This window comes from Phalacrocorax carbo, chromosome 2 (genome assembly GCF_963921805.1).
Source record: "Phalacrocorax carbo chromosome 2, bPhaCar2.1, whole genome shotgun sequence".
NCBI classification, from domain to species: Eukaryota; Metazoa; Chordata; class Aves; order Suliformes; family Phalacrocoracidae; genus Phalacrocorax; species Phalacrocorax carbo.
The window spans coordinates 15,024,438-15,039,297 of record NC_087514.1 but is presented as its reverse complement, the minus strand read 5'-3'; the positions used below and the strand labels follow the sequence as shown (position 1 = coordinate 15,039,297).

The following is a 14,860-nucleotide window of genomic DNA, read 5'->3' as shown; positions in this document are numbered from 1 at the left end:
GGTCTTCAGTTCGTATGCCACTATTTGATCTAACTCCTAAAAAGAATAACATATATAAGCAAGCATAACTTTGAGAAGTAGAGAAATTATTTAAAGACAAAAGGAAAGCTTTTCATATAATTGTTCAAGCCATACCTCCTAATTAAACTTGTTTACAAACACAAAGAGCATTTTAAAATCCGGTGTGTTCCTCAGCATAGCAAACAATAATAAAACAGTAGAAATTAGCAGTTAATGTTTACTCTGGGTCTGGATTGTGGGTCAGCTCACAACACTGTAACTACATATATCTGAAGAGTATTATTGTTCAATAAATAAGTTGTCTCTGACCAAAAGAAAGAAAGGTGATCACCACTTCCTTGCAGTGGAAAGTAATACTGGGTATACCTACCCAGTAGACCGCAGCACATAGCAGCTCGCTTTGACCCATGCCCAAGCCAGACAGAAGCCAGCTCTGAACTGGAACATGAGGTGGAATGTGCGTGGTGCTGTGCCCACGTTACAAGCACATTTTAAGACAGGATGTTTGCATGGGCTTACTATCACCCAACAGTCAATGTGGCTTTTGAATCAGATCGGGTCAGCTTGAGCAGAGGGAGAGTGAATTGATGTCTATCAGCAACCCAGTGTTAATCAAGGAATTTCTAAATGTTGGTATGTATTGATATTTATTGATTCATATCTACTTACACACATTCATATATTGATAATACATTCAAAGCAGTAAGGGCAGAACCGGAAGCTGAGACAGCAGTACCTCTTAAGAGTTCTATGTTCTTAACTAGTTCTAGTTCTTAACTAACCCATAGGGAAGAACATGAGCAACTAATACCCCAAAGCAACTTCTGCTGCACACAGCAGTGAACTCTCAGGTAGGCCTTCATCCAGTTCTGCTGTTCTCTACAGCATCCACACCTTTAGCACAGACAGCACACAACTGGTGAGCTGAATGTGCATTAGGCAGCTAAGGATATGGTATTGGGTCCCCATGTGAGTAAGAGATGTAAATGGAGCCCATGGGGTTAGTAATCTAGCTTTTGGAAGAGGAAAGGTAAGAGAATCTGATGAGAGGAAGAGGAAGAAAATACACATCTTTCTGTGACTGAATGTTACTGGCAAAGAATTAAGAGTCACTGCTGCTAGCACTAGCACCTGTCTGATAGCATTACATTTTGAATTGTAAGGTATAGACAGAAACTTCTTTTCCAAGAAAGCAAACCCCTTCAACAGGGATTTTTTACTGTTTCATTAGTTTCATTATTTCATTTAGTACTTAAATGATACTAAAAGATACTTGACCACTACTGATCCAAGCTAATACTGGAGCCCTTCTGAGCTATATGGATGGCCATCACAGTGTAACAAATTCATCAAATACATCTCCTTACGAATTGCATATTCTATTTTAAGTGTTTAAAAAAAGTACTATCTTTTTTGACTTTTCCTTCTGTTTTTGTGCAAAAGCCCAAACAAGAAGAAAACTAACTGAGCAGAGAGACAATGAAAATTATTATTCAGAAGGCAGTCACAGAAACGTATTTTGGTTAATGTGTTTAGTGTTCTTCCTTGCAGCAAGCGGTGAAAATATTTTAGCTCTAAGTTTTGTCACTCCTGAACATTTCTTCAGATTCCAGTGCAAAACTATTTTATATTCTGCTTTTATATTGCACGTTCTTCAATGCAAAATGTCTTAAAGATATAGAAAATACTACTATTGTGTTGTTACCTGTTTAATCCAGTGCCGGTACTCATTAACACCAAAGGTTTTTTTCATCCAAAGGCCATAAATATAACCAGAGATTCCCTTTAGCACCCATTCATCTGACCTATAATAAGAAAGAAGCATGAATTATAGCACTTCAGAAGGTATTTTGTAAGGAGTGGTATTTTTGACCAGCCCAAAATAGCCACAAATTTCAGCAGGTTATATAACTTCTCTAAGTCAATAGGAGTCTGATGAGCTGTGAACCAATTTATGTAACTTGGCACCTGGACGGGACCGGTGAAACTGAAAAGCCAGTGAAAACTGAACTTTTACCACAGAAGCCCAGATCAAAATATAAAACCAAACTATTTCAGCTGAAACAGTAACAGTAAAACAGGGGAAATGGACATTAAAGTTAAAACAACTGCTAATCTATATGATCTTAATTTCTTGATAAACACCTCAATGCAATGCCAAAGATTTGGACAGGAAGTACAGAAAACACCTATCTCACAATCTGGTGGACACCCAGTTAAATTTCTCTTTTGAGAGTTATGTTCTAAGAGAGAAAAATATGGACAAACTGCAAAATAGTCACGAAACAGAATTCTAAACGTAAGAATGGCATACAGGGTATGACGAAGTGAATAAAGACACAAAGGGAATCGTTTTGAGGGAGGAAAAACTTGTCTTCACAATGGAAGCAGACTAGAAATAAGGAAGAGAGTAAGAGAAAGTATAATAGTACAAACATTGATTTAAAAGCACGCTGTTTCTTTTTTTTTTTTTTCTAAGCCAAGGATATTCTGGGACTTACACTTTTCCCGTTAAAAACATAATGAGCCCCTTGTCCCTGATATATATAAAGTTTATGCAAAATGCTTTAAAATAAACACTGATCAGAACTGCACAAGCCAGTTGGGTGAGATTTTCTGATAGGCAGCTTACCACCCCAATGAATTTGCCCATTTGACGCTAATTTCTGCATTGCCCTCCCTGAACTTTGTAATTTATTAGTTCTGAGCTCTACAAGTACTTCCCATGCAGGCTACGCTCCTTCATCCAAAATATCTGACAGAAATTTACTGATGATACAAAAGAGTCTCCCCTCTGAACTTCCAGATTCCAAAGCACACTACAATATTCAGGAGCAAAAATTTCTGAGAGGAGACATGTTCAACCTCTACAGTCATTGGAGCCTTGTATCTCACATTCCCCTCTCAAACAACAACAACAACTTCATGGATTTTCATTTATTGAGCTGGTTTTATTATTCTTCCTTTTATCTTTTTCTCTTTCTTCTACAGTTACTGTTTCACTTACTCTTCTGATAAAATGCAACACACAAATTAAAATTTGAGTTTCCAAGATTTTCCCCGTTTTCTAGAGAGCACAGTGGTAAAACACTTACCAGGACATTCTGGATATAAAACATCCAAAGAACTGCTGGGCCAGGGCCTGTGCTAGGCACCTCCTTGTCAGTGGAGTTTCATCTATAATCATTGCGCTGTGTAAGAGATTTGTGCTGGACCCCCATAAAAAGAAAATAACACAATATGAGCACAAGCTCCAAAGAAGCAAAATAGAGACCTTGCTTTAAAAGCCAAAATAAATAAAATAATTCCTTCACTGGTTGTCCAATGAAATAGTAACATCTTTTTTTTAATACCCTTAATCCAGGCAGACCTCCTGCTATTATCATCTATATACAACTCTCTGTGTAGAGCCAAAGTAGCTTGTTTTAATTGCTGAAACTCTTTTGGATTCCTGGTACCCTATCCCAGCTGAAGAAAAATCAAACGCTATCAAAGTTCTGTGCTTAATTTGGTCTTAAATATTTCTGATGTTTCTGATTCAGAAAGAAAACCACTGCCAATTTCTTCTTAAAGATACAATACAAATCCAACATCTTTATAACAGATAAAATTTGAAATGGTGTTAAAAGCCTGTAATGTCAACAAAAGCAGATTTTTCAAACTAGAGAGCCCAAAACTCAGGCTATAAAAACAATGAGAGCTTCACATATTTCCCAATAGTCTTGGATCTAGAGCATCTAAGCCTGTGGGTTTAGAAGGTGTGATTTTCTCAAATACTAACCTGAAAATGCTCATGGATGCATAAGCAGCTACTTCAACATAAGCTTCATCTATAAAAACAGTCTTGAAACAGGAGTATGGATAGCGGCAGGTAAGAATTTCCTCATAAAATTCAAACACCTCATGAAGGTATGACGTGGTATGTTTGAGCAATGGGAGAAGTTGTGGTAAGCAAAAGTGAGTCACCTACAAACAAAGGAAAATTTGGTACAAGACTGACAAATCCATTTAAATCCATAAATGTCAAGTATATTACGTAACAGAAAAAACCCACAACGCAACAAAAATATAGCTGCTGTAAATTTAACAGAAAAAAACATTTTCAAGCTGTGGTAATGACTATCATGGCAGAAAAGTGCACCAGGATGTCCATCTTAATTGTGAGAGCAACAACTCACGAAGGAAAATAATTTTTAGCAGCCAATGCACAACAGCAATGGCTACCTAGTGATGTCCATCATTTAAAACACATGACATGTTTCTTTGATTTTGCAATCCAATATCTTTTGGAGATAATATTTTTCTTTTATGCAATAAAGAATTAGCTATTTTCAGATCAGTCAAGCAGTGCTACTGTTTAGAAGACTTGTAACAGCTAAAATGACAAGTAACCTTTGATATTACTGTTCTTCCCACAAACTTGTGATGCAGCCAACAACACTGACTTCAGCAGTGACAAAGGAACCAAGCTGAGAACTATCTATAACTTCAAGTCAGCTTTGCAGAAGTCGAACTCTAGAGAAATGTATCAGTTTGGGTTTTTCAAATATCAACAACTGCTTTTTTTTTTTTAACAGCTATTATCTTTCACAGGTGAGTACGTCCCACCAGTAAAAGTCAACAGGATACCATTGCTGAGGACTAAAATCTGATGTTTGCCTTTGGACCAAGTGAAACACCTATTTCCCAGTATGTGCCTATCATGCTTTGAAAAGAAGACTATGTAGGCCAGTCATTATGCTGAACTTGCACCTTAATCTGCCTGTCAAACCTATCCTTACTCAATCTGAAACTACAGATGTAAATATAAACTGGTGGACTTCAACATTATGGCAACAATCTGCTACGAATGAAAACTCCATGTCGTATTTAGTTCAGAAGATTACTCAATTGTGTAGCAACAATTTTCATCTACTACCAGCAACAGGATGGGTTTAAAGCTATTTTGAGAAATATGCTCTTGCCAACGCCAACTAAATTAGCCCCATAAATTCAGGCATAAATAGAATTATTGCTCATTGAAAGGCTTTACTTTGCAGATAAATTTAAATACAGGCACTACTAGGCAAGTTTTATCATATAACTGCACTAATGGAGGTCATATCTAGACATACCCATATTTGACCAAAATATATACTGGTTGCAACAATAAAAGTAGTCACAGGGTCTCAAAAAAAAAAAAAAAAGGCAGCCTCTGTGAAGATTATTACCTCATGCATGTATGGATCAACAAGGATTTCAAAAGGTCCTATTGCCAATGAGATGTTAGAAGCTGCAGTTGGAATAGTCAGCATGTAATGGAAAGTCTTCTTTCTCATATCATGGGTATATACCGTTTCCACCAAATCTCCGTTTGAAACAGCCACCATTGCAGCATCTACAGTATACTCCAGTTTCCAGGTACACAACTCAGAATATGAGTCAACACAAGGAAACCAAAATCTAGGGAAGTTAGGATTAGGAAAAAAAAGGTTGACAATTACACTTCTTTTTTACAGATGATTCTTCTCTCAACTTCCAAACTATATTTTTAAATACTTTGCATGTTGACATACCGATTCCTATTACACATTAATTTTATAAAGCACCACAAGTTTCTTTGCAATTTCTTCCTGCTGAGCTATAAAGACTAGAAATCCTAATTACTAATCATTAGATGCTACTTGGCATCGGTAAACTTCTTACAAGCACAAATTAAGTTTTAGAATTTTTCAAAATTACAAGAATTCAAAGAAATTATTTGTATTTCCTACACTTTGAGACTAAATAGGAAATACAGTCTAACATTCAAAGATAGTTGTCTTACCTTGTAGAGTTTTGATAACCACATGAAAAGACATGAGCTCCTCTTTCTGCCATGCTGCCCTCCATGTTGGGTACCACAAAATGAAGGCCTCCTTTTGGCTGGTCCAGCGAAAAGTTTATATGTACCTTCAGGACTTTTAACTCTGCCATACCAAGACCGAAATTAGACTAAATATATACAACTTACAAGAAAGTTATTTCAGAATAAACATTCAGTTTTGGACTCTTGGTCTTTCAAGATCACGTGTTCACTTCACTCTCATGGACCTCCCGGTCCACTTACAAAGCACAGCTCAAAAGCTTACAAAATTGAGACTGCTTAAGCTTAGCCTACAAGATATGAATTTATAAGAAACTTTATTAATTAATAAAAACTGCAACTGGAGTTACATTTCATCTTCCAACTCCCCTATAGTAAAGAATCTTTATACAGTGACTGTACCCTAACCATGATCTCCTTTGTACCTTGCTGAAATAATTTTCTACAAAAATTGCATGTAACAGGCACATTCTTAAAAGACATGTTATTGTCATTTGCAGTTTCTTAAAACCTCTTATTATAGTCAAAGCTTTTCCTGTAACTGAAATGTCTTTGCTTTGGTTTAGTTTCACAGAAATCTCACCTATGAATAGGCTGGCTAGAAAAGAAATTCAGGCATATGGTGAAATTTATCCAACAAGTCTCACCATATTTTGGCATTCAAACTTTGAAAAGAAAAATTATACCTGTTTGAATATTTTCCCTTCTAGGCTTGCAAGTAACACAACAGGAACTTAAACAAAAATTAAACAAAAATGTCTTTCCCATTAAGGCGTATCTGACAATACTGTGTGAGTCAGTTTCATGATATAGTTGTTTTTCTCTCACAGGTCTCACAAATCCACAGGAAAAACTGATAAAAACGTTTAAGAAAACCAATACAAGAAACTAATAAAATCCATGTAAGAAAATAATCAATGTTGGTGGGTAATTTATTTAAAAAATTACTTGTTCCAGGAACTAGTATACCAGTTTATAAAGTAGTCTACTTTTCACTATCAGATCTGTTTGAAACCAACCATTCTTCAAAGTGAGATGGGAAAAAAAATAATATAGCTTTTTAAACAACATATATATAGGCATATCCTTGTAAATTATTTTCTTTGTTTGCTCATGTATATTGTAAGCAGCTTCAAATAGTTGTAATACAGCAGCCAAAATATTCCATTACACCCACATCCTCATGTATACTTCTGGGCTCATAACTACCCAAGAGCTTGTTTGTAAAGCTTGTTAAGAAACCTTGCAACCACTTCTCCATATTACCAAGAAGTGTGCAGGTATTTTTCAGACTCCAGCTGGAACGATATAGGTGAGGAAAAAGGAAACAGTAACCACCGTTTCATAATGTAACACTATTTCTATTTTTTAGATCTACTATCTTCCTGTGCAAACTCATAGCTAACAACTCTACGACATCTTAAATTAAGCATGTTCTCTTAAATCTTAAATCAGCATGTTCTCTTTACCGTCAACATGTTTCCATAACTCCGAGGGAACCTTAATGCAGAGTTCTCCATTTCCAGCATCTGGGTCCACAGCACTGACTGCGGCAGCATAGGCATTGGAAAAATAGTTGAGATTCCTCCTGTCAGAAATACCCAGTTAATTCTTAAAGTACATGTTGAACTACAAAACCAGCTTCTGCACTTACAGGATTTCTATACTGAATTTCATGGTGCATGTTCAACCAAGTATTTTGTTGTGTTTTTAAAGGAGTGAAGGAAAAAGGAGGAGTAAAGATTAGATTTCAAAAATCAGAACTTAAAACTAGGCTCTTATAGAAGTGATCCATGGTCAAAAACACTTAAGCAGTAATAATCCCCATTAAATCAAATGAGAAATGTTCAGTGCTCTTTACTTCCCAGTAAGAGTAATAGTTACACTTACTGGAATAGCAATTAAAAATTCTTGATTTGGTGAATTTTGGATTAAGTTTGTATGTTTATTCTAAAGATCTGTCTTGAAGATCTGCCCACTCATATATTGCAGTTTTGCTTTTATGTTGCTTTTCCAAACCTAGTAAGGTTTTAGCTTGGCGTGGTTTTTTTCCCCCCCTCTTAGTTTGATGGATAGGAATAGTTTTATTTTATGCTCTTTTAAATATCACATAGAACACTAGATGCTCGAGGCTTTAATATACTAAACTGTGGAAATTTGTATTGTACTTTTTAGTCCCTAGAAACATTTTTTTAAAAAAAATGTTACTACCATTAGTTTATTTAGGATACAGACACAAATTTTTGTAATCAGGTTTGAGCTGTTCAGGCTACTATATATTAGCTGCCGATTGACTGTACATTTTATTCCAAAGTAATACCGTTACTTCACTTACAGCTTCGATTAACTGTTTTCTACTGAAATGAGTAGGAACATGCATGTGTCTGCTATTACAGCAGTTACAAGCAGGATGTTATCTACTTATTATTTAATGTGATTATGTTCAGATACTGGAGGACTGACCAGTCAAGTTCAAAAATAACCTTGGGTTTGCATCTTTACACTACAGCTTTTATACTTTTTCAAAATGGATTTTTAAACTCTGTAAAACATGGAAGCAACATCTTTCTTAATTCTAATCCTCTAGTACAGAGTTCTTCAAAAGCTTGCACAATTCTATACCTGAACAGAAAGTGTTTGAATTACTAAACACTCTTTCTTCCAGAATTTTAAGCATTTAGGTGTGTACCACTTGATGAATCCAACTACTGTGGGGGCAGAGCCGCAATCAAGCATGAAGCTATCTGCAGTGTTACTGCACCACAATGGAGTAAATTAACTTCTGGCTGTGGACTCCACTCTTCCATGGAATCTGCAGTCCACACAAAGCAGACATGATCTCATTTCAGGATTTTACTTTCATCTACCCATTCTCCATTCACCACCCACAGAGAAAACTGCACTTAACCCAAATTACAGTACCTTACTTGGAAGAATGAAGGGTAATTAACCATGCCAGAATCATCCCCTAAGTCTAGGTATGTCAAACACCATGCTTATATTCCTAGCCTTCCACATTTGAAAAACTTTGCTAAAACACTGAAATATATTGAGAACATATTTTCATGCAGTTCTTGATCTTTGGCAATAATAGCGCACAAATTCCCTGGCACCACTACCAAGACTGAGAATGTTAGGAGCTGAAAACTCGTCTACTTTGCTTGGAAGCTTCTGAAAATAGGACGTGAATAGTAAATGGGAGCATATGAGCATAGGAACACCCAAATCCCAAGTTTTAATACAAAATCATTTTTTCCTTTTTCATAGCTGAAGTGTACCTAAAGATAGGATATAATGCCAACAGGTTTTAAAAGTACAAGGTTGAATTCGTACACTGGAATATACTGTAACTTCAACTCTGGTTCCAGAACAATTCAAACCAACTTAAACTCCAGCTGATGTGCTGTCTCCTAGTCTCAGCCACACATTCCTACTCCCTCACTAAGGATACTACTTGCTCATCTGGCCCTGCGGTGATGTAGCCCAAACGGCCAAAAAAAAAAAAAGGCTTCTCCCCCCCCCCCAGCTTTCAGTTGGTTTAGCTCCCTGATCTGACATACTGAGGGGTCAAGGAAGTGCTACTACTGAGGCATGGGAGACTGTCAATGGGATCATAACCACCCCATCTGATGTTGCTTTAAGCTGTCTTCAAATGGCATCCTGGGAAGGCAAGCAAATACCATTGGAAAAACTCTCCTTAAAAAAAAGACTGCATGACTAAAAACGATCTTAGTAATTAAAGAAACTAACAACAGAAAACAACGGTAACATTCTGTTAGATTGTAAAGTCTCTGAGTGTTTCACTTTGATCTAAACTGGTGCTGAAAATTCACAATTACTGATAGGGGATCCCTTTCCAATCCATCAGTGAGAATTTGTTCCAACTTTGAGGATCGTGATGAGCTTGTGGTTACATTTTAAACATCAATGGGTTCAAAGACAGGAAAACGTTATGATTTTATTACAAGAAAGGTAGACTCCACAGGGCTTAACATTTTATGGAAAACAGGCTATCCTGATATTTCTGTTTTTGTTAAGTGTTCCAAATCAAATGGGTGATTCAATGTAAAAGGAATCCATTAAAGGCTGAGTACCACAGATTAATTTTTTCATCATTTGAACTCATTTTTCTCAATAAACTGGATATAGCCATTTTAACAAAAACAGAGCACATACCAAAAGTTTCAGCCCAAGGAACAAAGACAAATTTTCCTGATGCTAAGTGTAGATTAACAATGAAAAAATAATATGCATTCATGTTTTTTCCTGGTAGACATATATTTTATTATCACAATTCACCCAAAACACCGAATTACAACGCAAGTGCATGCTTGTTGACTGACTAGAAACAAGCGATCCTGCAGAGACTTATTTTTTAAAGCTACTCATTGACTCCAAATACCTCCTTGTCAACTTTCCATAGCATGTCTCATTACTAGCTGCAGCGGTGCTACTTAACTGTTACAGCGCCCAAACATGTAGTCTGTAAACCACTTTCTTCCTATATATTTAACAACAACTTGGCAAAACAAGTTCTTTGATCCACATGTAATTCATTACCTGTAATTCATTTACTATTCTACTTTGCTTCCCAGCTACAATTAGTACTTGATTTTGGAGTCCAACCCTAAAATACATGATATAGCTTATATGCTATATAGCATATTTTACACATATCTATATAAAATATGTACGCATATAGGTGATTTATTAATAAGGAAATGATGTGAATCCTTGGAACACTGAAAAACCTACTTTTCATTCTTGCCCAACATTAAGGTCTTTGCCATTTCTTCCCTCAAAAGTTCTCTACATCTTTGTTTATTTCTGACAAAGGCTATAATGAATTTACAACTCGATAAGCATTATACCAGTGGAAATGAAGGCTATTTATTGTAGCAAAACAAGGCATGCTCAATCCACCAGTAATTTTTCTATTCTGTGCATAAGCTGAGGGCTTGATCACTGACTTCTCAGAAGAAAGACTTCTGCAAGACATGCCCTCAAGGCTACCACATTGCGCTCTGTCACAGCTTACTGCTGCCTCTAACTAAAGCAACAGTGAAGATGGAGGATATAAAAAAAAAAATCTTCATATTTTAAATGTTTAATAACCTACAGGCTTCAAGCTAAAATACCAAAAAGCTAAACTAGTGAATGAACACGTATACACTGCCAAACGTTAAAATTACGCTGAATAGAGAATCTCTGCACAGGAAAGCATTAAGTACACATTAGCTCGCTATGCAAAAACATATCTTCCTTTACACAGAAATAATAATAAGATGTAATAACTTCTCAACCCTGCACCACAGTTATCGCACATGTGAAGCACATAACCAGGCAACAGCAGGATCATCACAAGCTTCACTTATCACAGCTCAAACCACTGCATCAAACTCCAAACTTTTGCTGCGGCTATTTTAACAGTTTACAATCTCACCCACAGGAATACGAAAACAGAGATCCCCTTTGCCCATTTTAACATAAAAGGAGCTGATATACAAGCAGTGGTCTCAGTAGTCAGAATACACACTGTGGGATTTCTGCATACTGTAGCCCAGAAAAATAAACCCCACTTCCCCTATTTTGACGGAATTGAGAAAGCGACAATTTACAAAGAAAAGAGGGAAGATGAGGAGGACAGAGGTGGCTGTAACACTCAACAACAGCCCTAAGACAAGACTCAGACGGACATTCTCCAACACTATTCGCAGTCCTTGCAAGATTTGAAACTCTTCCTTAAAAGCATGAGCAAAATGGGATTCTCTGCCACCTTGTGTACATATGGTAAAACGATGTGAATTGTAGTATACCTTACAGCACTTTTCAAATGTTTGCTCAGTCCGGGCAGAAGGGACTGCATTACGTAAATTCATCCATCTATTCCCATAGGAAAAAGCTATGATGTCCTGAAGCGTCAAGAGGAAAATACAAGATGGAATACTGACTATATTTCTAGACAAAACTTTAATAATCCTTTCAGTTGTTACCTGAAAATATGGTTTGGGACTGATGGATAAACTGGCAATGGCATCGAAGCTGAAAATATATTTAATGCACTAACAAAAGGTTTCTAACATTTCCTACAAAACTCATCACTTTCAATTACCTTTTTAGGGAGGGTTGGTTTTTTTTTTTTTCATTCGGCAAAAGTGACAATACACAATAAAAAAAAAAATCGTTTCACCTTCCACCACACTGAAAATGTGACGTGACAGGACATGTCAATGGTTTTTCCATCAATAGGTAGTAAAACCCAAAAACATTACCTGAACTGACAACAAGCTGAATGTCCAAATTCAGAACGCAAAGAGCTTATCTGACAGATCTCACTCAAGAAGTAAGAGAGAACACTGGGTGAGACAGAAACAATTCCAGCTGGCGCTGCTTGTATTTCATAGATAAAGCTCTTTAATCTTGACTTTCTCAACCCTCTTTTAACTAGGTTTTCTTGCATGCCAAAATTTGCACAACATAAACAAAAAAACAATTAACCATTTCACCTGACCTTCACCTCATATCAGCAGACATAACCTCTAAAGTCACAGATGCTGTAGCAAGTCTTTCCAAAGAAATAATTAAAGTGGCTTTAAATACAGAATCTTCCATTTTTAACTTAATTATGTTGCTAAGGGAGTAAAAGTTCTTTAAAATATTTTAATTTTGATAAAAAAGGCAAGAAAGAGTCCATTAAATTAATAACTTTTTCTACATATTTTATGTATTATTTTAGAAATCAACACTGAAGAAAACCAAAAGCGTTATCAAAAGAAAATGTTTGTACATAAAACCTTAAAACTTGAACTAATTTTTTAGTTACTAAACATCACAGGAAAGAGTGAAGATATAAACCAAATTGTTTTAAATAAACAATTTGCCAAGAACCATCTTAATTTCACCTTTATTAGTTCAATAGACTACTGAAGAAAACTGTGCAAAAGGGAACTACCCCTGTAACACTAGGAACAAAACTTGATGACTAACCTGTGTCCTGTTCAAAATAATGGATACACCTAGTTCAGCTGCAAGGGTACAAAGGATGTTATCACTAAACAAGCCATAACAAACGAGAACTTGGAAGTGACCAGCAGAGCAAGGACTGATTAGATACAAAGACTACCAGAAACCACTGCTGTTTCTAGAAGCAGTTCTTTGTTAAGAAGGGCAGAGGAAACCCACTTACAAAAATTTTTTTGAGGTACTAATTCTAGAGCTTTTAGATTTCTAGCATTTCTGTTTGTAATCCTGCCTTAAGGGCAGAGATGCTGCGTTCAATGAAAATCTGGCTACCATCATGCTCAATACCCAGTTGTAACCAGGTATTTCAAAGGAAAAAATAACACATCTCATGTAATACTTTGTAACACATGTAGCCTTTGACTTCTGAGATAAAAGAGGCATGCTAGCTTTTCATTAAGCATATTTGGTGACCTCTGTCTTTCATAACCATGAATAACACAGGAGTTACGAAATACAGAGACTTTCTATTAAGTTCAAATAGCAATGTGAAAACCTGCAGCAGTGAAAACCACAGGCCACTGTAGCCCTGAGACACAACTTCACTTTGTATGCTTTGTCCTCAAATTTTGTCCACTGCTCTCTAATAGGATAATACGAAAAAAAGGATGAAATCCCACTATACCATTAGGATGCTAAACAAAGAAACTCATTTTCTCCACAAAATGATAGAGTTCTCTTTCCTGATCCCTTTCTTAACATAATGGGGTGCTTACGCGGATCATTTTAAGTGCTGCTCCTTCCTCATATCTTCCAGAAGTTATTAAGGATTTAGTTATTACAGGATCACAGAATGGATGAGGTTGAAAGGGACCTTTGGAGGTATCTGGTCCAACCCCTCTCCTAAAGCAGGGACACCTAGAGCCTGTTGCCCAGGACCATGTCCAGACAGCTTTTGAGTATCTCCAAGGATGAAGACTCCACAACATTTCTGGGCAAAATGTCCCAGTGCTCAGTCACCCTCACAGTAAAAAAATGTTTCCTGATGTTCAGAGGGACTTCCGGAGTATCATTTTGTGCCCACTGCCTCTGGTCCTGTCAGCGGACACAAGCTAAAATACATGAAATTCCACCTGAATACAAAAAAATTCTGCTGTATGAGTCATCAAACACTGAAGCAGGTTGCTCAGGGAGATTGCAGAGTTTCCATCTTTGGAGATACTCAAAACCCAACTGGACACCGTGCCCCGTGCAACCTGCTCTAACTGACCCTGCCTGAGCAGGGGGGTTGGACCAGGTGATCTCAACAGGTCCTTTCCAACCTAAAGGACTCTGTGATTTCATATCAGCTGCTGTTAAACACATGTAGCACTTTCATTAGAAGTTCTGTAACAATTCAGCATACTGTAACTTCAACTAAGCCACCAGAAGAGGGTGTGAAAACATGAACATAAGTTTCAGTAAAATCAAAAGAAAATACTTAGTGAAAGCATTTCCCCACAGTGCTTCTCTTACCAAAAACCAAACAGATACGAAATTTTTACCCAAGTCTCTTCCCATATCACTTCCCCAAAACATGTGGGAAGCTACATGTTTTTAAACTTGCTCTTCAATATCAGATGGTGAATAAATTTGAATCTTTTCCTTTCAAATTTCCAAGTGAGTTTAGGTAACATTCTAGGACTTACACCCTAATCTATGATGCTAATAAATAATGAAAGTTTGATTCCTTAGAAAAGACCAAAAGGTTTACTTTCTAGCTCTTCAGAACAACTAGAATCCCCCCGATGAGGGTTCTGAATTTTTGACTTACCAAGCAATAGCTACAACAACAAAAAAAACAAGTCACAAAACAGACAGCAATTACAGAATTAAGAGACCCAAGTGATTCAGTGTCAGGACTCAAACAAAATTTCAGGAGTCTGATATCCAATTCAGTGTCCTGTATAAATGAACATTGTATTTTACAACTGCTTTACTGAAACTCTTGCATAAGTGATGAGTAAAGCAATGTAGAGTGTCTGCCATAAAAAA

General features: G+C 36.6%; 1 protein-coding gene across 1 annotated transcript in view; it reads right to left on the bottom strand.

The window, feature by feature from the left end:
- TAF2 (TATA-box binding protein associated factor 2) overlaps positions 1-14,860 on the bottom strand; it is a 62,147-nt gene that overhangs the window by 42,758 nt on the left and 4,529 nt on the right. The window contains exons 4-10 of the mRNA XM_064441761.1: positions 7,336-7,454; positions 5,828-5,969; positions 5,232-5,463; positions 3,803-3,987; positions 3,117-3,230; positions 1,727-1,826; positions 1-36 (exon numbers count right to left, since the gene is read on the bottom strand). Coding sequence (XP_064297831.1) covers positions 1-36; positions 1,727-1,826; positions 3,117-3,230; positions 3,803-3,987; positions 5,232-5,463; positions 5,828-5,969; positions 7,336-7,454 — 928 coding nt within the window. The remainder of the gene's footprint in view (positions 37-1,726; positions 1,827-3,116; positions 3,231-3,802; positions 3,988-5,231; positions 5,464-5,827; positions 5,970-7,335; positions 7,455-14,860) is intronic.